This window comes from Neolamprologus brichardi, unplaced genomic scaffold (assembly GCF_056152115.1).
Source record: "Neolamprologus brichardi isolate AB-2024 unplaced genomic scaffold, ASM5615211v1 NODE_ptg000031l+_length_7269946_cov_1, whole genome shotgun sequence".
NCBI lineage: Eukaryota > Metazoa > Chordata > Actinopteri > Cichliformes > Cichlidae > Neolamprologus > Neolamprologus brichardi.
The window spans coordinates 2,665,856-2,693,528 of NW_028270136.1; the positions used below are offsets into that span (position 1 = coordinate 2,665,856).

The 27,673-nt window shown below is 44.3% G+C and overlaps 2 protein-coding genes across 2 annotated transcripts in view; one reads left to right on the forward strand and one right to left on the reverse strand.

Moving 5' to 3' along the window:
- Positions 1-1,927: 1,927 nt before the first annotated feature.
- On the reverse strand, positions 1,928-14,555 carry cyb561 (cytochrome b561). The gene is made up of 6 exons (XM_006808865.3): positions 14,430-14,555; positions 10,290-10,497; positions 5,533-5,631; positions 5,326-5,429; positions 5,090-5,247; positions 1,928-2,634 (listed from the first exon to the last, which is right to left on the reverse strand). The coding sequence occupies exons 2-6, from the start codon at positions 10,492-10,494 to the stop codon at positions 2,442-2,444; spliced, it is 759 nt and encodes a 252-aa protein (XP_006808928.1). The 5' UTR covers positions 10,495-10,497; positions 14,430-14,555; the 3' UTR covers positions 1,928-2,441.
- A 12,621-nt stretch (positions 14,556-27,176) lies between these two features.
- Positions 27,177-27,673, forward strand: part of hdac5 (histone deacetylase 5) — a 71,029-nt gene continuing 70,532 nt past the window's right edge. The window contains exon 1 of the mRNA XM_087837365.1: positions 27,177-27,426. The gene's annotated coding sequence lies outside the window, so the exon portion shown is untranslated. The remainder of the gene's footprint in view (positions 27,427-27,673) is intronic.

The following is a 27,673-nucleotide window of genomic DNA, read 5'->3' on the forward strand; positions in this document are numbered from 1 at the left end:
ACACAATTAAATATAAATTAAAATATTAAAACAAAAAGAAGATGCATATTCTCTGTCATATGGGCCTGCATGATTTCTGAATCCTTTATCATCTGCAACTGAAAAGTGGATGATTACTATACCTTTCTAATGTGACGTTGTTGTCCCTCGCTCTCTTTCTCTCTGGCTCTGTTCCTGTGCTACTGCGAGTGTAACTAACGCCCCTCCCCCCTCTGCCCAGCGCAAAGTACAGGCCGCGCGTGCGGAGTTTAGCGGAAAAAAGGGCGAGAGAGGGTGAGAGAAAGAAAAAAAAAACCTCACGGCTCCCAATAAGGAGCCGGCTCGCATCGTTCACTTCAAAGACCCGGCTCTAAGAGCTATTTCGTTCGCGAACGACCCATCACTAGTTTGCATTACATGCTGTCTGCATTGTTATTAGCACAAGTCATATGCTCACGTGGATAAATGCTTTTGTTTTAACTGTGGTGGAAAGATTGTGTTGATCTTATATGCAGTGCTCTTACAATAACTGATTGTTTTTTGGCCACTTGGGGGCAGCAGAAGCAATCTAAATAGAATATTGATTTTAACATAAAGCACCAGTCAGTGGGCTATCGGGCTTTTTATGATTGCTTTGTAAGAATGAGCCAGACTGCTCCTTTATCTGTTTAACCTTTCATGAAATAAAGAGGGAACAGACCTGAACTGGCCATCAAACTGCTTTTCAGTTCCATGTCCAGTTACATTTGAGTGTTAGAAAATGTAAACCCTGAACAGTTAACGTGATACCCACTTAGATTATTACTGAATGTCTGCACTTCAATGACATCTTGCCTGTGTGATTTAAAATCCACTATGTTGGTGTACAAAGGCAAAACGACAAAACTCGTGCAGCTTAATGCACATAAAGGTGACGTGAACAGCTTGTTACGTACAGTAAAAATGTTTGTGTTCATTTTAAAACAATCTACAATTCAAACATGTTTTCTTGCTGCTTTCACATCCAATGTTAAAAATCTGGGGAAAATAATTTCAAACACTTTATTTCAGGTTGTCCTGATAAGATCGGGACTTCCTGTGAACAACGACACTGTCACAACTTACAGAAAAATGAACAACCTCCACCAAGCTCTCTCTGAGGCACAAAGACTGAAGGCGAACAAAACAAAAAGTAGATTTAAAACATACATGTAGGTATTTGAATACACACAACAGGTTATTGAAGCATTTAAACAGGAACAGTTACTGACGGATAGGATTCAGTCAGAAAACAGGACTTTATGGTACTGCAGGTTACGAAGACGGAGCAACAGCAGAGGAAATTTTATCATACAACCAATTTACACCACCTTTAATGCCACATATTGACCCCAAAATGAACGTGGACCTGTGGCTCTTTAGTTACACAGAGAGGAACATGAGGGGAACTCAACCAATCTTCACCACAGAGAGACAGAAAAGCAGCACGGACAGTAGACAGCGGCTACGGAGAACAGTTTTTGAACACGTGGTTCTCCTGCAGAGCACAGAGTCTATTCTACAGACTACCAGCGCACCACCCTGCTCCACCCTGCTCCACCCTGCTCACAGAAAGGCTACGTTTGCAGGATTTGTACAATTGTTCCGAGGGTAGTGTAGCTTCTTTTTGAGCATCAAATTTAATTCCACTGATAAGGTGCCAGATTTACTAAAAAGGATAGCATCAGCGCAATCACCAAATAACGCCCATGGCAGCCATCTGCTGTGACTGGTAAGAGGACAGAAAAGGTGATGGTGGTTGTGGTGGTGCCATCTTATTGATCAGGATAAAAAAAAGTCAGGAGAAATACTTGATATTGAAACGGACAGATTCTGAATTCCAGCTTTCCGAATATTACGTAAACCACCCATCCGCACATCATGACTTTAGTTATTTCTCACAGGAAACCAAAAAACAGAAACATGGGAGTGCATTAATGTCAATAGCTGTCCTCACAAAGCCGACACACAGAGCAGAGCTGTGGAGGAAAGGACGGGAGAGGAGAACACTGCACCTACTCGGGTCGGCTGATGCTACATCTTTAATATAGATAAGACACAATGATAAAACACAAGTGAAGGAATCCAAGACACATTTAAGCAAAACGAGAATCACAACCTAACCATGAACACTGCACAACAGGAAACAATAAAATATAAACTGCGCCCTTCAACTACACAAACATGACGCTCCATATCACAATGTGTAGTGAAACAGTACATTTGTAACTATGTTTGTATAAATGTTTTTCATGACAAAGCTGACAGAGCTGGTTGGTATAATAACATGAGAAAGACAGTTATTACAGATTTCTCTTCTTACTTCACTGAACCTAAAGCTGAACTCATTTTCTGACAGGTATGCAGGTACTAACAGAGACTGGTAGCACAGGTAGTCTGTTGGCTCTGCAGATCACAGAGAGGCGTCAGGCTTCAGGGTGAGATTAAGGCGTGGTTGGTGATCCCCCGTCAGTCAGTGTCTTGAAATGGACGGACAGAGCTTCTTCCTCTGGGTTTGGTGGGCGTCTGTACTCCTCCCTCGTCATCAGGTGTCCCAGCACCAATCCAAAGCACACCAACAGGATACCCAAGACGTTGGCCAGCACTCCCTCTGGGGTGAACTTAGAGTAGGTCGGCCTGGCCCCAAGGAAGCAAGGAGACATCATAAGCAGAGATGGGCAGTAACGCGTTACGCATTACTGTAATCTGATTACTTTTTTCAGGTAACGAGTAAAGTAAGGGATTACTATTGCAAAAACAGTAATTAGATTACCGTTACTTTCCTGTAGGAGCGCTGCGTTACTGCGTTACTAAAACCGTGATTTTTTGTGAGAATGTCTCATGACAGTGACGTAAGCGAGTGCGATGTTCGTGACAACAGCTGTGTGCAGATCAACAATGGATCATATATCGAGTGCAGAGAGAGTATGAGCGTGCAGCGTTTAAAGCGTGGAAGTACTGACCTTACTTTGAGTTTGATTCCATAAAAAGTGACAAAAACATTAGTGTCCGTTGTGCGTGGGAAGAAAACTTCTTTTTACAGCGAAAAAACCCTAAACTTCCAAACAAGCACCGAGTAGCTACGACGTAATGGGAAACTCACAGAGAAACTCGCGGATTCTTCCACTGACCGCTGCACACCTGCACCAGGGTAAACCTCCGCCTACCCCACTCCTGCTTTACAGGTGAAAATAGAGCAACAGGACCGCTAGTCTTTGACTTTATTTATTTTCTGCTGTGTTTTACTTGCATCTATTTGAAAGACTGAGTGTAAACACAAAAAATATTTTATTTTATGTGCTGGAATGTGCAGAAAATAGGTTTAAATGTTAAACTAATTTCTTCCAGTCAGAGAATGTTGCAGATAATTAAATTTTTGCTTGATGCATAAAGTTAAAAGATTAAAACTAATAAAACAAGTTTTTAAAAGAGACTTTTCCATTTGATTACATTTTGTATGATGGATTGTAGAAAAAGTAGAATTGGGCTGAAAGATCTATCGCTTCATCACCTATTCAGGTTGTAAATTGTGTTTTTAAATAGTAACTAAGTAACTAAGTAATTAATTAGGCAGCACGGTGACACGGTGGTTAGCACTGTTGCCGCACAGCAAGAAGGTCCTGAGTTCAATTCCAACATCAGGCCGGGGTCTTTCTGTGTGGAGTTTGCATGTTCTCCCCGTGTTTGCGTGGGTTCTCTCCGGGTACTCCGGCTTCCTCCCACCGTCCAAAGACATGCAGCTTGTGGGGATAGGTTAATTGGATAATCCAAATTGTCACTAGGTGTGAATGTGCGAATGAATGTGAGTGTAAATGGTTGTCTGTCCCTGTGTGTTGGCCCTGTGACAGACTGGCGACCTGTCCAGGGTGTACCCCGCCTCTCGCCCTATGACAGCTGGGATAGGCTCCAGCGCCCCCCGCGACCCTGAAAAGGATAAGCGGAAGCGAATGGATGGATAAGTAATTAATTACTTTTGAAAATAAGTAATCAGTAAAGTCATGGGATTACTTTTTTGGGGAAGTAATCAGTAATTAGTTACAGATTACTTTTTTCAAGTAACTTGACCAACACTGATCATAAGTGGGTAAGGGCATAGTAAAATTTAAGGTTAGTTGAGATAAATCAGGACCAGATGGTGGTTATTGAGGATTTGCAGACATGTGACCACTAACCATGTGATGTTAACTTGTCTGACATTCTGCACTTGTGGGATCAATGAATGTAGGTCACTCAGTGACCATCTCTCAACCAGCAGTTGTGAGGGAAAATGTAGTACTCCCCGACTTTAGTGCGAGTGGTTGGTGGAGTTTGCTGGGAAATGATTCCTTAAGGATCACACAGGCCTACAGACTGGTCAGTGATCAAGCTGGCAACCACATGTCACTAGGGAAAAACTTATTTCGGTTGGCAATGACCTTCTTCCGATTGCTTTGGTCACTATCATATTGCTGTGTTTGTAGTTTGAATGGAAATGACAAACTTGCATTTTTGAAAGTTTTGCTACCTCTTAGCATGTCATTAGCAAGTATTTACAGACAACGATTTTTAAAAATTGCTCACAGCCTCAGCAGCCTGCTAGGAGGTCTTTGGTGTAGCGCCTTCTTTGCAACCAATTTCATGCAGCCAACAACCTCCAGGAACCACTACACATTTTCCTTAGCAACTGGTGATTGTACCATGTCCACCATGGTAGGCAACAAGAGCAGTGTGCGGATGTACTGGATTATACTGGATTTCTTTTTATCAGAGCCATCTGACTTCTGAGATCCAAGTTGTAATCAGCGATGACCCGAACTAAAAAGGCCTTTATGCACCAGACTCGTAATATCTGATATGAAGCCATTAAAACCATGTTATGTTATATTCCCGGGACAAATGGGAAACCACTGGTGCTGAATATACAATAATGTGGAAATAGACAAATAAATTTAGTTACTTAAGCAAGAAATGATTTCAAAAAGAAATGACAAAAACACAACGACCTTCACCAAGCCACTCGTGTGAGGTCATACTGTCTGTGGTTTATGCCTAAAGAACATCACTAATGAAATGAAGAGGAGACGAGGGGGCAGATACTCGAGTACAGACATACATGATGTTGAAGAGGAGCGTCTCCGTGATGCCCAGCAGGCTGGTCCCTACGGACATTACCAGCAGAGCCAGGCCACAGAACACGTGGACAGGCAAGTATGAGGCTCGTAACCATGCCGACGCAACAGGAAACAGGAAGAACATCAAACCCATCACCCACTGGCAAAAATGGAGGGATAAAAAGTTTAGTGTTGTAATCTGTTACATTTGCTGCAGAAATTCAGTCTGTGTGTGTACCTGTAAGCAGAACAGGATCAGGGTAGTCATACCGCACCAGCTGTGTAGAGAGTACATGTCAGGAATCTTGGCTGCCCGGTGGAAGTCAAACACAGCCACAAAACCTGCACGCACGCGTAGAGCAACATGTCAGACGGACACACACGTGGTTATTTAAAAAAACAAACATCTGCAGCAGTCAGACGCTGGCTAATGTAGCTCCCTTACCTACAATACTCATGATGAGAGCGAGCAGGTGAATAATGCCGTGAAGCAGCTTTACGTTCTTCTTCGGCTCATTGTGAAACACTCTGTAGACCAGGATGGCTGGAGAGGCAGACAGACAGAGACACGGAGACAGAGGGAAGACTGTAGAATCAATTAAGTGCATTTAACACTTGATCAAACATTACACACATGTTAATTGCTGTTTGTTCTTTTTTAGACTTTTGTTTTTTCATCCAATGCAGTCTGAAAAAGCAAAACATGATTCATACTCATATTTCATAACCCTCAGCGTAGCCACTGTTTGGCTCAACGAGAGCTTTGTACTAGGAATGTACTGAAACTCTACGCTGACACATTTAGTTCATTTCATTTATTTATTTGTTTCACACATGGTTCAACAGGATTTGAACCATGACCAATGGGCAACATATAGGAAGCGTAGTGATTTTGGAATATTGAAATGATTATTAAATAAAGAGAAACATTTTTATGAAACTATTTCTCATCTGATCTTTGCGGATGATGTGGTTCTGTTGGCTTCATCGGGTGAGGGCCTCCAGCTCGCACTGGAGCGGTTCGCAGCCGAGTGTGAAGCAGCAGGAATGAGGATCAGTACCTCCAAATCTGAGGCCATGGTTCTCAGCCGGAAAAGGGTGGAGTGCCCACTCCGGGTCGGGGATGAGTTCCTGCCCCAAGTGGAGGAGTTCAAGTATCTTGGGGTCTTGTTCGCGAGTGATGGGAGAAGGGAGCCGGAGATCGACAGACGGATTGGGGCTGCAGCTGCAGTGATGCAGACGCTGCACCGGTCCGTCGTGGTGAAGAGGGAGCTGAGTGTAAAAGCGAAGCTCTCAATTTACCGGTCGATCTACGTCCCTACCCTCACCTATGGCCACGAGCTGTGGGTAGTGACCGAAAGAACGAGATCGCGGATACAAGCAGCGGAAATGAGCTTCCTCCGAAGGGTGGCTGGCATCTCCCTTAGAGATAGGGTGAGAAGTTTGGCCATCCGGGAGGGGCTCAGAGTAGAGCTGCTGCTCCACATCGAAAGGAGCCAGCTGAGGTGGTTCGGGCATCTGACTTGGATGCCCCCTGGGCGCCTCCTGGGTGAGGTGTTCCAGGCATGTCCCACCGGGAGGAGGCCCTGTGGCAGACCCAGGACACGCTGGAGAGATTATATCTCTCGGCTGGCCTGGGAACGCCTTGGTGTTCCCCCAGATAAGCTGGAGGAGGTGGCTGGGGAGAGGGAGGTCTGGGCCTCTTTGCTTAGGCTGCTGCCCCCGCGACCCGGCCTCGGATAAAGCGGATGAAGATGGATGGATGTTTCTCATCTTCTTAACTTAACTCATCTACACTTATTGTCCATCATTTTCAAAGGTGCCTGGCAGAATGTGACACGTTACTAATGGATGAAGATGTCTGCAATCAGTCTTTAACACGCTGCACGCCTGTAAGCTGTCTGCATTGACCACTGGGCAACAAAATTAGAAGACCATGTAAAGTATGGAAGGAATCACAAGTAAAAAGAAACAATTGTTATTTTGAGGTCTATCTTTACTTTGCTGGAAACATAATCTGTATTTTATTCAGAATTCAAGGCAACACTTAAACAGCATGATTGTGTGTCACTTCCTGCAGTGACACCATTATTGGAGCTAACATTTGATTTTCTATAAAATAGAGCAATTACAGATTCCTTCCTTCATTCCTTCGATCCAGTATAAGGTCACAGTGGGGCTGGAGCTTATCTCAATGGTTATGGCTCCAGAGGCAGAAAAACAAACTGCCAGCCTGTTCCAGGGTACCACAGACAGACAATCTGTCAAGCTCACATCCACATGACCCTCTATAAGCAAGCATTTGGCAACAGTGGGAAGGAAAAACTCCTTTTTAACAGGAAGAAACCTCCAGCAGAACCAGAGTCAGGACGGTCCAGCTGGGAGTGAGGGGACACTGTGGTAAAAGGTCAGCATTAATACTGTGCAGCAACTGAGCCTCCAGCTCTACCACACACTCTCTAATTGTTCTCAGCATAAATCCTTCGTTCACCCACCTGAGCCAACAGCTTTGTTTCATTTCCACTTCACAGCGTCACAGAAATTTAAGCCACCTCATGGGGGTGCAAGATACTCAAAAGAACCCAATATTAAAGGCGGAGAAGGGGGGCATGAGCTGAAGTGTAACAGCATTAGTGTGGACATGTGTTTGTTTCTGTGTGAGGAACACCCCCAGGAGGTTTCCATTTCACATTAAGATCCTTCCTCAATCTCATTCTAATGTCCAGTTAACCTTTGTTTTTATTGCTCTAATGCAATCTAGCACTGAACCAGTTGAGCTAATGTGGTTACTCTCATTAGAGCGGTACCCAAGGCTGCGGACACAAAGCAAAGTCTGCTGCAGCATGAGCAGGTGGCAGCAATACGTCAAAAACGGTGACGGTGTGTCCAAAACAAATCAAGTTGAGCTGGATGACTGACGGCACCATCAAAAAGGAAAATCTGCATTAAAAAGAAACTGAACACGGGAATTGGAAAGAATAACCAAGCTGCTATATAGTCTCATTTAGAAACAAGGAATGAATGAATACATTTAGACGTATTAATCGCTTGTGTGACACAGTAATTGCTGGTGGGCAGTCTCTCCACATCATATCCACATACCAAGCGTCTGGATCAAATGAACATGTGACATCTGAAGTTTAAGTCAGATTTGACAAAATTCCTACAATTTTTACGCTGTTTAAGTCTTTTGCTCACCTCACAAAACATTTGTGTGACAGAGCAACTACACCTCAGCTGTCATTTGCACTTCCTTTAATCTGGCTGTGTGGATGTGTATGTCGTGTTGGTGTGTCATCCAACTGCCTTAATGTGTGGTGTGAAGTGTGTTCTGCATTTTTCACAGTTGTAACGTTATATTGTGGTGATCTGAGTTCAGTCTTGAATGATGTTTATCGTGCTGTTGCAGAGTGACTAAGACTAAAGCTACATGAAGACTACATACAAACCATGCAGTGCTGTGCAGACATCTTAAGCCTTCATTTTCTTATATTTTCCGTTTTCAGCAGTCAGACTTTCATCATGTTTTTCTTAAGTGTTCTTGAGCAGAAACTTTCTGAAGGTCTTCAAAGTTTTTCCTTGGACATTGACTGCATTTTCACCCATTTTCAGTCCAGTCCTTGTACCTGACCGTTTGAAGAGGAATGTTTTTTGGTTTTTTGAGCCACTTAACACTGGCCTAAAAAAATCAACAATACAGTGTGACAGATATAAAATAATATTCCTGCACCAACAAGGTGATTTCCCGAGTTACTAGCAGTAACCCAAGTTTCCGGCAATCCGTCCAAGGATTTCTTTTTGACACCCAATGGCCGTCAGGATGGTGTCGACTAGCCTGTAGAGGTCAGTGTGTCCCATCATGGGGATGCCTCCCCACACCATCACTGACCCACCACCAGAGATGTCAGTCTGAACAATGCACCGCATCCCATTCTCCAGAGCTTCTCCAGGGTCACGTGTGTCACTCAAGGTGAACATGCTCTCAATGGTGGACCGGCCAATTCTGGTATTTGATGGCATATACCAATAGGGCTCTACGGTACCAGACAGCTTTAATTTTTGCTTTAATTTTTTTTGTGTAGAGCCTCATCCTTTTGTTTTCATCTAGTTATAACTAGCTACATTTGTGCATAAAGGATGACAAAAGGCAGAGTAAATACATGAAAAAGCTGAGTCAAAAATATTATTTCACTTTCATCTAACAAACTAACTTCCTTCTTAATGTCAGGTATCAAGTTAACTGGTAATCTGGTAATTAGCATGAAGGTCAATTGCAACTAACCTGAACTCTAACACAAGAATATTTGATTTTGTTTATACAATTTTGACAATCAGGGTGCAAATAACATAATAATTCCATAATAATGACACATTTTAAAACTGGTGGAGTGCAGTTAGCAGTGGTTAGCTCAATATATCCAGCACGGGGAGGCTGAGCTGTCTAAACAGGCCACAGCATGAACAAACAAGAAGACCCAGTTCTGAGAAAAGCCATAATTGGACAAGAGAATTTAAAGACCAATAGAGTGGAGGCGTCTGCTGTCAATGAAAAATATGCTGTTGTTTGCTGACTGCTGCTTTTTTTGTGCCACTTTTCCCTTTAGAGTCATCCTGTCAAACCTTTACTGGATGTGTGACAAAAACACACACGCAAGCTGTTTACATTCATTCAGTGATGCAAACCATTCCCCCTTTCCTCTGTTTGTCTCAGTGCTGCTGGGTCAGGTTAGGGAGGATTGATGGGTGTCTGGCCAGTGTTAGCTTAATGTAACAAGTCAGCAAAACAGTGGCTTGAGGCTACGATGCACTGGTGCACACTCATAAGCTCAGACACACACCAACAGTCCTACTAATTTAGAGCAGCCATTTTCTGTTGAGCATTTTGCAAGAGGAACAATCACTGACTGCAAGTTTTTCAAACTATTCTAACGTTTTCAGCTGAGCTCTGGCTAACTGGTCAGCTGGATATCACTTTGATATTTCAGCAAGAACTCTCTGCTCTGCTTCTGTAAGGCATTTATGGTGCCAGTTGACCAGCTCAATGAAGACCTGATGGGGAGTGATGGGTGAGGAAAGTAAAGCCTTTTTTTTAACAATAAAAAAAAAGTATAATACAATCACAGAGATGCATCGCTCAGTTTGAGCCACATCCTGATTAGGCTGTGGTTCTACCTGTACAGTCATTGATCAGTGTGGACTCACCGTCTCCATGCAGAAAGACCAGGCCCAGCACCATGCACAGAGGGTGGACGTTAAACTCCTGCTTTGAGCCATTCCAGGCAAAACCTCCACGGAAGTGACCCATCCACACACCGGTTAGCACCACCGATGCTAAACCCAGCACCTGGGACACTCCCACCAGCCCCGCAAACGCAGCGCGACTACGACGGGGGGCAGAGTCCTCCATGATCTGAGAGCCAGGAACAGAGCAGTTAGAACCGATGCCTTAGGCTGCACCATTTGCTGAATAAAATCAAAGTAAATTCAATTAGAGGGATGGGTTAGACAAAGATAAACACAGAGCATCAACAAAGTACCTCACAAACATTATTTTTCATCATGTCACATTATAAAGAGTTTGAAAAAAGAAATTTTGCAGTACGAGAAAATCTGTACCCATGAAACATAACATCAGCCAACATCACTCCTGCATTTGTATTCTATCTTTAGGGTCTGTCTTTCACCAGCCAGTGTCAAGGACTGGGCAGTGAAAAGACTCACCAAGGGGCCGTCTAACATGCTAAAAGGATTTAGCTGAACAGTCTTCCATCTATAAAAATATATACAAATATCTAAAAACAGATATACTGAATGCCCTCTGTGATTGTTTCAGGATTCATGCCTGCTAGAACATAAAATCAGGCTCTAAACCCTTCATACACTGGTAACAAAAAGCACTACACATACATTAGGCCATCATGACATGTCTGTTATCATGTGCTAATATTCTGCAACGACACTCTTCTCATTCCTTACAATAAGGAATGAGAAGAGTTATGGGTTAGTTTGTTTCAGTTTCTTGGGTAAGTTTTTCATAAGATGCCGTATTAGTGTATAAAATAAGCATAGAGCATGTCAATTATATTAACATGCAAGTACCACATGCACACTGATCAGGCATAACATTAGGTCTGATCATGCCTATAATTGTGTTGGTCCCATTTTCCTGCCCAAGCAGCCCTGACCCACTAAAGGATGGACTCCACTCGACCTCTGAAGGTGTGGTGCACCAAGAAGTTAGCAACAGATCCTTTAGACTTGTAAGTTGCGAGTTGGGGCTTCCAGAGACTGGAATTGTTTGTCCAGCGCTTCCCACAGATATTCACTTTGTGGAAGGGCATATTTTCCTGCTGAGAGAAGCTACAGCCCTCAAGGAATACCGTTACCATGAAAGGGTGTTCATGGTCAACGCAATGCAACAATGAACCCCCATTTAGCAGCAATAACAAGGTTAAAAAAAAGTTTACTGCTGCTAAAGGAGACCATTCTTACTCTCTGAACCAGTTTCTTAATGGTTGTCCACCAAGGGAAGGAAATCACCTGCTGTGCTCTACTTTGTCACTGATGGTCGGTTGTTTATGGCCATTCCAGGCTCTGGTTGCCTGAATTAATGGATTTGCTATCCTGACATACAGTGGGGCAAAAAAGTATTTAGTCAGCCACCGATTGTGCAAGTTCCCCCACTTAAAATGATGACAGAGGTCAGTAATTTGCACCAGAGGTACACTTCAACTGTGAGAGACAGAATGTGAAAAAAAAATCCATGAATTCACATGGTAGGATTTGTAAAGAATTTATTCGTAAATCAGGGTGGAAAATAAGTATTTGGTCAATAACAAAAATACAACTCAATACTTTGTAACATAACCTTTGTTGGCAATAACAGAGGTCAAACGTTTACTATAGGTCTTTACCAGGTTTGCACACACAGTAGCTGGTATTTTGGCCCATTCCTCCATGCAGATCTTCTCAAGAGCAGTGATGTTTTGGGGCTGTCGCCGAGCAACACGGACTTTCAACTCCCGCCACAGATTTTCTATGGGGTTGAGGTCTGGAGACTGGCTAGGCCAATCCAGGACTTTCAAATGCTTCTTACAGAGCCACTCCTTTGTTGCCCGGGCGGTGTGTTTTGGATCATTGTCATGTTGGAAGACCCAGCCTCGTTTCATCTTCAAAGTTCTCACTGATGGAAGGAGGTTTTGGCTCAAAATCTCACGATACTTGGCCCCATTCATTCTGTCCTTAACACGGATCAGTCGTCCTGTCCCCTTGGCAGAAAAACAGCCCCATAGCATGATGTTTCCACCCCCATGCTTCACAGTAGGTATGGTGTTCTTGGGATGCAACTCAGTATTCTTCTTCCTCCAAACACGACGAGTTGAGTTTATACCAAAAAGTTCTACTTTGGTTTCATCTGACCACATGACATTCTCCCAATCCTATGCTGTATCATCCATGTGCTCTCTGGCAAACTTCAGACGGGCCTGGACATGCACTGGCTTCAGCAGCGGAACACGTCTGGCACTGTGGGATTTGATTCCCTGCCGTTGTAGTGTGTTACTGATGGTGACCTTTGTTACTTTGGTCCCAGCTCTCTGCAGGTCATTCACCAGGTCCCCCCGTGTGGTTCTGGGATCTTTGCTCACCGTTCTCATGATCATTTTGACCCCACGGGATGAGATCTTGCGTGGAGCCCCAGATCGAGGGAGATTATCAGTGGTCTTGTATGTCTTCCATTTTCTGATGATTGCTCCCACAGTTGATTTTTTCACACCAAGCTGCTTGCCTATTGTAGATTCACTCTTCCCAGTCTGGTGCAGGTCTACAATTCTTTTCCTGGTGTCCTTCGAAAGCTCTTTGGTCTTGGCCATGGCGGAGTTTGGAGTCTGACTGGTTGAGGCTGTGGACAGGTGTCTTTTATACAGATGATGAGGTCAAACAGGTGCCATTCATACAGGTAACGAGTGGGGGACAGAAAAGCTTCTTACAGAAGACGTTACAGGTCTGTGAGAGCCAGGGATTTTCCTTGTTTGAGGTGACCAAATACTTATTTTCCACCCTGATTTACGAATAAATTCTTTACAAATCCTACCATGTGAATTCATGGATTTTTTTTTCACATTCTGTCTCTCACAGTTGAAGTGTACCTCTGGTGCAAATTACTGACCTCTGTCATCATTTTAAGTGGGGGAACTTGCACAATCGGTGGCTGACTAAATACTTTTTTGCCCCACTGTATATCTGTTATCATTTGCTCTCATGTTAGTAGTCGCATTAGTTAAAATAGCTGTTGGTCCCAAGTTTAATTATTCTCAACTCTGAGGCAAGCATTGAAGGAACAGCCAATGGGAACGCAGAACACTGTTGATTGACATAGGACAGCGAATAGGCAACAGGTGTTCTCCTTCTGTTTCACAGGAAGTAGTTTCAGATGTTTGCCTGGAAGTTTAGAAAATGTTGTCTTGGGTCCCGCCCACTTTCTGGTGCCAGCACTTATTTCACCCATAGTCACTTGAACGTCATTGACTTTCTATGGTCTCTGGTCACCTTGTGGTTGTTGCTCTTAAGCTCTCACTGAAATTCTGCTAAACATCAGCTGGACAAGCCTAAATCCTGATGCCACTGCCACCGTGCTTCTTCTTTGGGTTGATGTTTTCATGCTGTTAGGCATTCTCTAATGTGCGTCTAAGAAATGCATTAAAAGGTATAAAATAGCATAAAGTGGAATAACCTATTTGTAATGGCTCCTTCATGTACTTATGTCTTTGGCTCTGAACTGCGCTAAACTACTGACGCACAAAAGGAGCAAAAAGTCTGTTTCATTTCATAATAGGATCTTAAAGTCCCTGATGTCACTGTTACAGAACACAATCACCATGGCACGAACACAGCCAGCACCACACTGGTTTGAAAGAAGATTTAAAAAATAAAAACACGCAGGAGCCCGTGTCTGCTGTGTTTTATCATGTTTCATATCAACCCAAAAGTCACAAGCTATCAATGCCGCTCCCAATGCATAACAGGAAGTGTGTCACAGCTGTTACATGAGGACTGGAGCACAGAACAGCCGAATCCAACGGATTTCCACGACTGCAGCTCAAACTCCATTATCAGCTCCTCTTTGTTAAAATTCACCTTCCACGCACACGGCGCGCGCGCACACACACGGGAAGAATGACAGCAAGTCAAACAGTCGTGTTCACGCTCCCACGGTGCGCTGTCACCTGTTACCTGTGGGATCAACGGGACTCTCCAGCCTGTTTTAGCTGTGTCTGAGTTATGTTCACAGTGACTGTGGAAAGGCACAGAGCACAAGGTTGACAGGAAGCGTGGAGTACTTACTGCGCTGCAGGGTCTGCTCGGCTGTAGCGAGGAAGTCCTGCAGAGTGGACTTTACAGATCCGCCTTCCTCCTCCTCCCTGCTTGCCACCGGGCTGAAGTGCGCCTGTGTGTGGGTGTGTGTGTTTGTTTTGGGTGGCCTTATTAGAAAAAAAAGCCCACGTGACTTTAGGACGGCGATAAGCAGTGGAAAGCAATACTTGTTTGTGATCGTGTTAATAATAATATTATTATTATGAGGATGATGAAACTCTGATGTACACACTCAGCTCACAAAGAGGATTCCAAGAAAAATGAATCATGAAAATGAGATTTTACGTGATAAAACGTCACGACAGCGTCAAGGGAGGGGTGGGAGGGGGTTGTCTGCGTGGACTTATGACTAACAGCTTCGATGTAAAGGTTTGTTGCCTTGACAACGCTGGAGTGGGAAAGATGGAGGTGGGTGCGTGAGCGAGAAGAAGAGGAGGAGGAAGATGGGAGCGCTCGTCTTTGAATGAGAGCAGCTCGTTAGTGGAGACGCAGACAGTCATAGCCACTCGTGTTTTTAAAGGCACTGCCCACTCGTGTGGATTCTCAGTTTGCGTTACCTTCCAGAAAGCAAGTTTCACTCAGAGTAATGAAGACAATGGACGCCGGGGGGGGGGTGCTGTTGATGTGGCACAGTAATCGACAGGAGTGAAAAATTCACCAGTGTATCGCTGTAAATGTATAACTATGTGCTGTCAAAAAACACTATCGATGAAATATGTTGGTTTAATAGATGGAAGCAGCACATGAGTGATTTTTGTACCATTGCTTCTTTAACTCTCTAACATGTTTACTTTGAGAAATGTGAGCAAGACATGTGAGACACTATCGTTACAGCCACTCAGTAAAATCAAATATATTTACTGCTGCAACCACATTATTATTACCAGCTCTAGCCCTATTAAGTCACCAATAAACCTTCTTTTTTATGTTTACAGAATTCTGGTGGGTCTGTGCACATTAAAATCATTATAATTCATTGTCTGTGAAGGTTCTCAGTCATCCAGGTCATCGTAGTCAAAGGAGCTTGCAAAGAAAAGCGTCTGGACTTCTTTAAGTTGCTTGAAGACGTTTCACCTCTCATCCGAGAAGCTTCTTCAGTTCTAAGGTCAAATGGTGGGATTATAATTCATTGAATTATCAGATGCTTTTGTTTGTTTTAAAAAAATTCTGATAGAATTTCCCAATTTCTTAAAAACAATCATGGATACAGATCTACGTTCTGCGCATAATTTCCTGCATTCTCTTAAACCTTTAAGCATCAATATGTGCATGATAGCAGAAATATATTTATTCCAGTAAAGAAAAGCACACACACACAAGAAAAGCAAATCATGCAGGTAATAACATCAGCTACAATATAACAGTGAGGCTCTGTGGCACTCTGTGTCGCTGTCAAATAATACTCCTAGTTTTTCCTGAGCTGTTGTTGGACGGGTGTGGCTCAGGAGCAAATGCTGCTGTTTAAATGTGATCATGAGTCATTGCTCTTGTCTTGTACATTTTATCAGGAGTGAATATACGTTCTTGATAAACATCAGGAAAAGAGATTGAAATTTACTTCAAAGAGCCGAGTGTCACTCTGAAGCCTTATCCGTGTTGTCAGTTGGGAAAAGTGTCAACCTGTGGAGCTGTTGAAGTCCAGTTTTACTCATGAAAAAAAGGTTTAACATAGCTTTGATTTTTAGTAGTCATCTTCATCTCATCAGTGTTACCGAGGCTGACTGAAGACAAGAATTCAGGCCAATAAATCCTTAGGATTAGTCACCACCAACACTCCTAAACTTCATAAATAGTAGCTGGCTGACTTTGTACTCAGACTAAAAAAAACCCAACATTATATGTTCTAATGATTTCCTGCAAAAATCACAGCATGATTTTGCTGTATTTTTTTTTTTTTTAACACAGTAACATTCTGTAAATAGCAATGCATTCTGGGAGCTTGTGGCTGTTTGGCCTTTAAATCACAATTCCAAGCTCCACTGTAAATTTCACATTTACAGATGCACTCATTTCTAGTGGAATTGGACAAGCAGAAAAAAAGGGTGAAAAAACAAAAACTATCGATTGAAGTGCACTTAAAAATACAGTGTTTACTCCTAAAATGTAGTAAAAGTACTGCGTTATTGCAATCACAGTAACATCCCTGCACTTTGCCTTCTTCTCCCCTTGAGGGCGCTGCTGTCTCTGATAATTCACCTTGTGATCGTGTGTTTAATGAGCAGCAGCCAAATCCTTGATGGTGTTGATCTTGGGCTTCTGGGGAGTTGTTAGGGGACAACAACAGATGACAGAAAATATCCGTCCTCCACGACGAGGTCTAATGTCTGCGTATGCTCAATATGATCCAAACATCCAGCTGCACTGCAACACAGGGTGTGTTAAACTCACGTGTTTCTCAGGTGTGTGTGTGCCTAAAGCCTCACGCTGTCACCTTTTTTTAGAGGAAGGAAAGAGAACAGTTTGTCAAGGATATCTTCATTAATGTCAGAAATGGGTGGCTACAGCCGTGTGTGTGTGTGTGTGTGTGTGTGTGTGTGTGTGTGTGTGTGTGTGTGTGTGTGTGTGTGTGTGTGTGTGTGTGTGTGTGTGTGTGTGTGTGTGCTCTCTTTTTCAGTCTGACATTTCTGATTTCTCCTGTGACTCACAGGAGGCTGACTCACCACTGCTCCTTTTGCGTAAGTGTGTGTTTGTGTGTGTGTGTGTGCGCGCGCCACATATTGACATGCTCTTTATTAATCTGTCCTCAACAGCTTCCATCCCCTTCCTTTCTTTTCATCTTTTAATGTCTTCTAACTTTTAATGACACCCATGTGCCCAGTTCCCCCCCTCTTCTTTCACTCTAATAATAAAGTCTCTGTGACCCTCCTTCAGTATGAATAGATTTTTTCTTTCTTTTTTTCCTAAGGCTGTGGGTTTGAACCTGTCACATTTCTATTACTCTAAGATTGTACTTCCACCCACTGGTGCTGTATGATGTCACAATTAAAGAAACACTCGCACGTAAAGTTCACTTCTTCATTTTATAAAACTATGTTAAATACTTTTAGTTGCTAATGAGTATATTAATACCACTGGAGCATTCTACTCATTTAAAGCTTTGGATATTTACTCATGGACTCTACTGGATTATGTTTAATGATTCAGAGTTGAAAATAATCCTTATTCAAGCTCTCAGCTGTATTTAGTAATTCTGGTTCTTGACAAAGACTTACATTGTATCTCTTCTTCTCTGCTTCTCCCGTGTGTGTCACATCTCTGCTGTGTATTTTTAGATATTACGCCTGCCCCTGACCTTTGCAACACTCACCTGGATACCCCTGTCAAACTTGTTCTCTGTTTGTTGTAAATAAACCCTTTACCTTTTACCTGTTGTCCTCTCCTGCATTTTGGTCTAGTGAAACTCAGCAGGCCTTGGTGCAGTCTCTCAATTTATTACTGTCTGAACAAGCTGTTTCGTTTACCTTTGCCTTTGGCTAGCTTTCTTCTGATTGGTTACCCCCAGTAAACAAAAAGTTTGAACAGTATGTGGGTGGGGGCTTCTGTTCTCATAAATGACTGTATTAGGGTCAAAAGTAAAAAAACAAACAAACCCTTAACCCAATACTACTTTTACCCTTTCAGTAACTATATTGAATGAGTAAATGTAAATACGCAGAGCTTTTTACTCTGAGCACTCAAAGCATTTTATACAAAATGCCTCATTCACCCATTCATACAAGCATTTTTTTCTATGCCATAGTCCTTTCTGAAGTGTGGACTGGAGCAGCCAGGTATTGATCTAAGGCCCTGCGTTAGAGATGGGATGAGGAGCTTGGTAATTTGGGAGGGGCTCAGAGTACAGCCAGTTAAGGTCATTCAGGCAACAAGTATGCCTCCTTCACAGCTCATAGGTGAGGTTTGTCAGGCATGCCCAACTGAGAGAAGGCCGAAGGCCGAAGGCTTGACCTAGGACCCGCTGCAGATGTTACGTCGATTGACTGGCTCAGTCCTCCACCTCAGTGTCCTCCAGTAAGAGCTGGAGGAGCTGGTCGGGTGAGAGGGATCTCCGCTTAGACTGCTGCCCTTGTGACCCCAACCCTGATAAATAATTCTTGTACTCTATATTGCCAAAAGACTTTGCTTGTCTGCCTTTACATGCATATGAATTTGAGTGACATCCCATTTTAATCCATTGGATTTAATATGCTGTTGGCACCATTTGCAGCTATAACAGCTTCAACTCTTGTGGGAAGGTTTTCCACAAGGTTTAGAAGAATGTTCATGGGCGTTTTCTTCTTCCAGAAAGTGAGGTTACACACTGATGATGGATGAGAAGGCCTGGCTCAGTTTCCGCTCTAAATCATCTCAAAGGTGTTCTATTGGGTCACTGTGCAGTCAAGTTCTTCTACACCAACCTTGCTCATTAAAGGTTCCAACAAAGTTGGGACATGAAATTGTCCAAAATATTCTGGTGTGCTGACGTATAAAGAGTTCCTTTAACAGGAATTAAGGGGCCAAGCCCAACTCCCGAGAAACAACCCCACATCATAATCCCCTCTCCACCAAACTTCACACTTGGCACAGTGCAGTCAGGTAAGGAACATTCTCCTGGCAACCACCAAATCTAGACGTGTCCATTGGATTGCCTGACAAAGAAGTGTGATTTGTCACTCCAGAGAACAAATCTCCAATGCTCTAGAGTCCAATGGTGGCAAGCTCTTGGGTGAAGCTGCTTGGCCATGGAAACCCTTTCATTAAGCGCTCTACGCACTTGTAATTTACTACATAACAGTATGTAGGTGTGATACACATTTTACTTTCACTGATGCACCGCATTCATTTTAGCTTTATTTAAATTCATTTCATGACTCGTCAGAGGGAGAACATAAAAGGAGGGGATAAGAAAATATGTGGGGAGTAATCGGAAGCAATGACACGACCTTTGACATCCATGTACACCAACCAATCAATAGCCTTCTCTTCCATAAACCCCTCCAATCAGCACAGTTCCTTAAAAATACCCACGAGGTACCTGTGGAGTAGCCTGAGCGAGGACAGCATCTCCATGGCAACAACATCATTACCAGAATAGCTCTTTACTTCTCTATTTCTGTCTCTCCATTTTCTCCGACCTTTCATTGCAACCCATCCTCTCTCCTCTTTTTGTCTTAATGCACATTGTTTCTCCTCTCCTCCTCATGTCCTCCTTCTCAACCCTCTCCTCCATTTCCCATATTCTTTCCTTTTTTGTCCTTTCTACCCCATCTCTCTCCAAACCTTTCCTCCCTCATTTTTTTTCCCAGTCTCCATTTTTTATTCCGTCCACCTCCTCCGCATGTATCTATTTAGCATTTTCACATTGTGCAAAGAGAGAATATATTTATAGCCTCAGCTATGATTCCGCCTCTCCTCTCTTTTTATTTACTGTGAATGAAAGTGAGATTCTGCTGCATTTCTTCTGAGCTCTCCGGTTAAATCTGACAGTCGTTTTCATCTGTTTACATCAGACTAATTGCTTTTTTTAAATCAGATTTTGACAAATTTGAACTGAAGTGCTCCTGCATTACTGATATGCAGGACTTTGACTCTGATTTTCCTAATATTAGAAATTTGGTGTCCATTATGATGCATTACTGCATCTTATCCATGCCACCATATGTTTAGTGGGCTACAGTGAGATTCAGAAATGCCTAAAAGATGGCAACATTTTCATGCACCTCCGCACACTTGACATGACTGACATGATTGAAGTGCTGTCCTCAATGAAGGTAGTTATAATAATAATAATAATTCAATTCAATTCAATTTTATTTATATAGTGCCAAATCACAACAAAAATTGCCTCAAGGCGCTTCATAGATACAATAATGCGAAAAAGAACTATTGCATCTTATTGTAACAACGTATTCTTTTCAGTGAATGACTGTCTGAACTCAGAACATGGACATCACAAAATGCTAAGCTTGCTCCCTAAAATAATTTGGTAGGCCTTCACTACAGTTGCCTTCAGTTATTGCTAACTTGTGGGTTTTCTGCCATCAGATTAGCCTACAGTAAGTAATATAAGGCTCAGATGAATTGAGTTCAGGTTCCTTAATTTCCCATTTGAGAACATTCCATTACCTTGTTTTGAGTCACTTTTACAGTTCATTTTGGCTCATTGTCCATGTGTACTGTGAAGTAGTGTCAAATGTTCTGCATTTTTACTAAATCTCAGCACAGAGTATAGCTTTGACCCGTTTCTATTGGCAGCCAAATGTGTCAATGCCACAACACTGCCTATGGACAGGCCTAAAGACTACGCTGTTCTGGACAGAGATCTCAGATGTCGTTCCTGGGATCTGCTGGAGCCACTCACCCAGTTTTGGAGGTCAATGCCCTGAGTGCTCAGATTACCATGGGGACCACTGCTGCCTCCACATTTTCTCTAGCTCCTCTCTCAGTCCCTGCTATTTCTTGTGCTTCTTGTGGTCCTTTTCACATATGTTGCTATCATTTAGTATAGTTACATCTATCACTAAGGCTTGCTTCCTCTGCTTGTCCACCACTATGATGTCAGGTTGGTTAGCCGTCACCATTTGTTCTTCTGTATCTGAAAGACCCAAAGGATCTTAGCTTGGTCAATCTCAACCACCTTTGACCTGGTGACTTCCAGGCCAGCCTTGGCACAGATGTTCCTACATACTATGCTAGCCACTTGGTTATGGTATCCCATGTATACCCTGCCTGCTAGCATCTTGCACCCTTCCATAATGTGATGGATTCTTACACACTACACCTGGAATCTGGCTTGGTGTAGACCCCATCCTCTATCGATCTTGTCCTTAGAGCTTGTTCCTGTGTTGCCATGATTAGTGCCTTTGTGGTATCTTTCAGTCCAGTTTTTTCAGCTATTGGTGTTGGTAGCCATTTTCCAATATCAGCCACTGCAAATAGTAGGCTCAGCAAGAGCCTGTTCTTCCATGATGGTTCCTCTTTTTGCTCCTTTTCTTTCTCTTATTTCTGCCTCCTGAGGTATTCACTAAGCACATTATTGGATGGATCTTTGTTGTTTTATCCTGGATCATAGTTCTGACACTCACTGGAACAGTACAGTACCTGGGCTGAAACCCTCCATGCATTGCAAGGCGCTTTCCAGTCTTGATGTCAGTGGCTTCAATCTTCTTCTTTGGCCAGCTTATGACCTCAGCATGGTATCTAAAGACTGGCATGGCATAGGTGTTGATCGCACGGATCTTATTCTTCCCATTCAGCTGACTCCTCAGGACTTGCTTTATTCTCTACAGGTATTTGGTGGTTGCTGCTTTGCTTTCCTAGTGGCCTTTCATGGTTCCTATTTGCCTGTGGGATTCCAAGGTACTTGTAGTTATACTTTCGCCAATAGGTGTGAATCATGTCAGGGCCTGGTGCTGTCCAATGCTTCATACTTGAGACTCAAGACAGTTCTTGGCTTGCTGGATCCTGTTCAGGGAGGTTGCTGTGGTCTGTTCTTAGATCCACTAGCAACTCAGTATTGATGTATTGCATCCTCTCTTCCATATATCTTTACAGTATTGCTCAGTCTCCAGGCTTAGTGGCATTGTTCTTATATTGTTTCCCTGCCACTGAGAGTATACTTTGGATGGTTCAGTGGAGGACATCTTTTTTTTAAATCCTAGCTACTATTTCTCTGGTATACTTTTTCGGGTGGTTAGCCAAGACTATGAGTCTTTGCTTGGCAGGTTCTAAGGTCTCAGGTATGGCCAGCTTGTTGTATTTCTTAAGCATGCCTTTCTTCAGTTCTGATAGTTGGCTAACTTCCCTCTGTACTAACCTTGAGTTTGGCCTCTAGTCTCTCTTTTCAAGGAGAGTACTGCTCCTTGTCCTTGTTCATGCTGTAGTCAAACATCTCAGGAGTCACTGTTGTCATGGTGTCGATCATCTGGTTGGTTTCAGTAATGATCGCAGCGCAGTAGAGATTGTAATGCTGCATTCATATCTTCTAGTAGACGTTCAGAAGGTACTTTCTTTAGTCTTTGTAGTTTTTTTTTTTTTTTGTTTTGTTTTTTTTTTTTTTTTTTTTTTTTGCCTGTCCCGTTTGGCTCTTTTGCCATCAGAATTATTGTCTAAAGGCGAAGAAAGATGCCCAACGGATTTTCTTTACCAAATTGACCATCCCAGCTTTGCCGTAATGGTCCATTTGATTCACCTTTTATTCTTTATTTTATTTTCACTTGCTGAATACGGGACAGACTTGACTGGGGGAAAGAAAAGGGAGAAAGAAAGAGGGAAAGAAAAACAGTTGAGAAGAGGGACGGGGGAGAAGGGCAAAAAACAAAAACCAACAGAATAAGCAAAAAAAAAAAAAAAAAAAAAAAAAAAAAAATACATATATCGATCACCTGGATCACCTGTTGAGAAAGAAAAAAGAAAACAGGCAGAAGAAAACGAGAGTAATACAATAAACAACATCACAATGATATATGGGAATATGACAGTAAATACTAAATATTAAACATTATTGTGCAGCACGTAAGATCGACAGCACAGTGTGCATTGAGGTAGGAACCAAAAAGGGTGTAGTTTGTGTGTGTGATCACCCGTGTGTACACCTGTGAGCATGGACGCGCTTGTTTTCTTAAAAGGTTCCTTCATGTAATGATCTGCTAGAGGGTGTGGGGGGCCACTGCCCCGTCCTCCAGGGCATGAAGCAGGTATGGAGGAGATCAAAACTCCAGACATCCAGAGGCCCCCAGAACACAAGAGACCAAGGAAGACCAACAGAGGGGCAGCCGTGCCACTGTCCCAGAAAGAGCTGAGGAGAGTCCCAGCTGAGGGGTCACCCAGCAGCCACGGAGCAGAAGCCAGGGGGGGTTGCAGCGACGTGCCCGTGAGCTCCGCCGGCAGCCAGCTGTGCCTGAGTGACCGAGCCCCAGGCCGAGAGGCCGGGGGCACCCCACCTCCGAAGTGGCCCAAGCGAGCCCCAGGCTCCAGGCCCCGATAAGCAGCCGCCAAGGAGTGAGCCGGTGTGTACCCGGACGCCCACCCCCGGACACAAAGAACCACCAACGCACCGATGTCTGAGGGAGTCCGCCCCCGGCAGGGGAAGTGGTGGGGGGAGATAGGCCTCCAAACCTTGGAGGGCCTGAGCTGTCCTCAGAGAGGTGGCGTCTGATACCCAACCTGACATATGGACACAGACATACAGGCACACACAGATACAAACATCCATTCCCACCCTCATGCTCTCATATGCACTTACTCCACACTTAACCAACGTGGAGACAGACATAAAGAGACGCTGTACACACAATCACACTCCCCAAGCGTACTCTACGAACCGGGTCTAGGTACCCTTGCCCCTGGAGGGGGGAACTGCACCCAGACCCAGGTTGTGTTACCCTTTTTCCCTGCGGTGGGGAGAAGCAGACCGCCCCGACTCCGCAGCAGCAGGGAGGCCCCACATTCCGGACCCCAGTCGGACGGCCAACTCCTCCTCCTAGCCCCCCTGCTCCAGCAGACCGCAGAGAACGAGGGTGAGAGAAGACTCCTAACCTCCCTCCACCCGCTCATTGTAGTGTTGATGTATGTGTGTTCTAAGGTGCATTTAAAACCCAGGAGGGCATGGAGCTACCTGCCAGAGAGCAGCAGGTAAGCGCATAGTCCCTCCTGCTAGCCCTCAATGTCTACGTGTATTTAAAATTGAGAGGTGGGCAACGACGCCAGGGGTGAGGTGTACACCCTGATGGTAATTGGGATTCCGTGTAGCGTGCCCACCCCCAAGATCCTATATGTATGTGTAATGAGAGTGTGAGTAATGTGAATGTCTAAGTTGTGGGATAAAATTGAGGCAGAGGCAGCCAGAAGGGGACAGAGGGGGGGGTTACCTCCTCTGCACCCTGGTGACACACCCCTACTCCAAGGCCCTGCATGTGTGGGTGGTTGCGGTGGAGCGGGAAGAGGGAGGCAGCTGGAGATGGGGAGGGAAGGAAGGGAGGGGCAAGTGACCCCTCCCTGGGGCCAGCTCCCCCGCTGACCCCAGTAGGCACCCCCATACTCCGCGACCCGCCAGGGAAGGGGGGCCCAGGCCCATCCGAACCGGGGCCCAGTGCAGCGGCGCCGCCCGGCCCCACAGAGCCCGGGGCAGTCCACCCAACCCCACCACAGAGAAAACTGCACCCACCCCATCATCCACTCATCTTCCAGACTACATAAGACAATAGACGCCCAGGCTGAGATCTTCCTCCACCTCTCCTGTATCTCCCCCCCTTGCAGAGAGAGTTCCTGAGAGAGGAAAGCTCCTGCAAGATGTGACAACCACCCCCCCCCCCCCCCTCCCCCACCAGTTGAAGAGCCCCCCAGGTGGCTCGGCGCACCGGCGGCACCCCGCGCCAGTGGTGGGCCCCCATATACCCACCGGCCCACAACCCCGGCAACACACCAACCAGGACCCAGGCCCCCCAAGGAAGATGCTCCCGGGGAACCCCCCGACGCCCTAAGCCTGACCCTACCCCCACACCAATCACAACAGTGAAGGCGAGACCAAAATATGACCCCCCACCCCCACTAGGTGATGGAGCTGATCAGAGGAGCCCAGAGCGATTGATCTGATGTGGTGGCAGAGGCTGTATCAAGACTAATGTAATCTAATAGATAATTTCTATATTGGTTAGAATTAAGATTGTTTTTATTTTTCCAGTTCATGAGGACTGTTTTCTTGGCTATGCATAGGGCAGTGAAAACCATATGGGCTATATTCTTTTCTGAAGTGACATTATCTAAGCTGCCCAACAAACACACTAAGGGGGAAGTTGGAATGTTACATTTCAGACACTTTGATAAGTCTTCACATATCTCGCGCCAAAACTTCTGAACTGGTGGACAGAACCAAAGAGCGTGGATATAATTGTCCGGTGAATTGGTTTGGCAGTATGAGCAGTTGTTGGTAGATGCAAAGCCCATCTTGAACATCCGATGACCTGTATAGTGCACTCTATGTAGTATTTTGTATTGAATTAATTGAAGACTGGGATTTTTGATTAGATGAAAGGTTTTTAAGCAAATCTGAGACATCTTTAGTCTTTGTAGTTAACCACAAGGGCCAGGTTTCCAGCTTAGCCACAATTTTCTTTTTCAGGTCAGCTGCTCTTGCATTCGATGCCTACAACGCACCAGGTGTTCTTGGAGCTTGGTATCCAATCTAGAGGGTGGGGATTATATATATATACTGTGGCGGAGGTGTGGTCCCGGGCGCGGCTGCAGGGGAGGGGTGGTGCAGTGAGCTCAACGGGGCGGTGCTGGAAACGCAGGTGAAAACAGCTGATGGCGTGTGTCTCCTCCGTGCGAGTGTCACGACTCACTCGATATAACCTATCTTGTAATAAAATGAAGCGCGGGTAGGTCCGCACGGCTTCAGGGCGCACCACGTGACCATCAATCTCAATCACTTGGTCAAAGGCTGAGCGTAGGGTGTCATCACGAGACTGCTCCAGTGGGAAATTACCCCCACGGGCGATTTCCCACTGGAGCAGTCTCGTCAAAGAATGCAAAGATACCACATCCTCTTCAAGTAACCACTTTTGTTGGGATTACATGTGTAGTAGCATTCCAAAGGTTGCCTATTCCCATCCCTTGTCCACTTATGCTTTAATTGTTCCAGTAGCCCACTTCACTTCTCATTAGAGTATCCTGGTTCTTTATCACCTGGCCCAAGCCAGGGCCACATCTGAGCCATTATGGCTTCAGCTATATGTCTCTCGCTCAGATTCCAATGTAGGGTTTGATAGCATGGGCGTAGCCTGAGGACCCTTATTGGTCCCTCAAAGCATTTTCTTACTACAAGTCTTATTTTCCCATTCAAGCACTTTGCCTAACATTTACACTCACACACACACTGCTGCACACAATAGGACAAGACAAAGATTATGCCATTCATTGTAATTTTTACCAAAACACTTTTTATTGTTAACAGCTCTGTTGGAAATGCACTTTGTTTCTGAGTTTTGCTGCGAATATAAAATCTGTAATTCACCAGTCACTTAAAAACAAATTAAACGACGAGCTGAGAAATGAATGGTGGCACATCATGGATGTGTAGCTGACAGATCTGCAGCAACTGTTTGATGCTATCATATCAATATTGACCCAAACCTCACAGGAATGGACACATCTTATGACGGTGATGCGCTTCAGTACAAGTAGACACTTGGTAATGTATTCCAAGTTTCTACTTGAATCCTGGTCGCCTGGATGTGAAAATACTATCAAATCACGAGTTGGTATTAACCTTTTATAGAACTTCTTCAAACATGTCTGGATTTTAAAGCGACTTCTGTAAAATAAAATGGTTAGCTTAGTGTAATCGCCATACTAGAGCTCTAAAAAAATAACAAAAAAGGCCCTGCAGTGTGATAGTAGAGAGTTTGCTCATGAATAAAGCAAAAAATATTCATAGATGATAAGAATCTTAGCACTCTTCACAAGTTCATAAACCTGGCAGTCAGCTCATTTATTACTCATGAATTGCGCAACTAAAGGGAATACTCTTAGAAAGTCTTTCCTGTGTTATCTGTTGCTCGAAAGTAAGACGCTGTCCGGTTGCCTGCACTAACGAAGAATATCTGACAAAGTAAGGTGAAGCAGGCAAACAAGCCAAACTTTACGTCTGTCTGTCTACCTCTGCCTTGTCTGTCTGCCTCCATTGGTTTCTATTGAGTCTATTTTTAGCCTCAGCAGACTGGTCACGTGGCAAGAGGAGGACGTCAATAATGTTGTTGTTGGTGGTGGGAGAAAGAGCGAGAGAGAGGGAGAGAGGCAGACGGTAAATATGGAGGAGGTGAAGCGGTAGGAGGTGAGACGCGTCCCGCTTGTTAAACTACGCGTTTTCGTGTGAATTAGAAGCGCAAAGGAGCTCCACGGAGGGACACACCGTGCCTCGGCAGAAACCAAAGCCGGGAGGAAGCGACCTCTGCTCTAATACACATTCCAAGAGGAGCCGCCGACATCCACGGTACCGTGGGGTTTTATCAGAGAGAGAGAAAGCGGGAGAGAGGGAGAGCGCGAGCGAGAGATTGAGGCGCGTGCGTGTGTGCGTGACCGTCCAAGAACATTATGCGTAGACATTTATTTGATCTTATTTTGCTGCAGAGCTAAGATGTAACATTTTGTGCTTTTGCTATAACGTTGTCCTCACTTCTGCCGTACAGTTAACGCATAGGCTAACTTGGAAACTGTGTAGTTAGTGCTAAGGCTAGCTA

Bases quoted from the DNA above. Each gene is read 5' to 3' on its own strand.
- cyb561 (XM_006808865.3), bottom strand. From the start codon at position 10,494: ATGGAGGACTCTGCCCCCCGTCGTAGTCGCGCTGCGTTTGCGGGGCTG. The intron at 5,632-10,289 runs GTGAGTCCACAC...CTGCCTCTCCAG, and splicing joins GGTCTTTCTGCATGGAGACG to CCATCCTGGTCTACAGAGTG. The intron at 2,635-5,089 runs GTATGTCTGTAC...CCTTGGGGCCAG, and splicing joins ACGCTCCTCTTCAACATCAT to GCCGACCTACTCTAAGTTCA.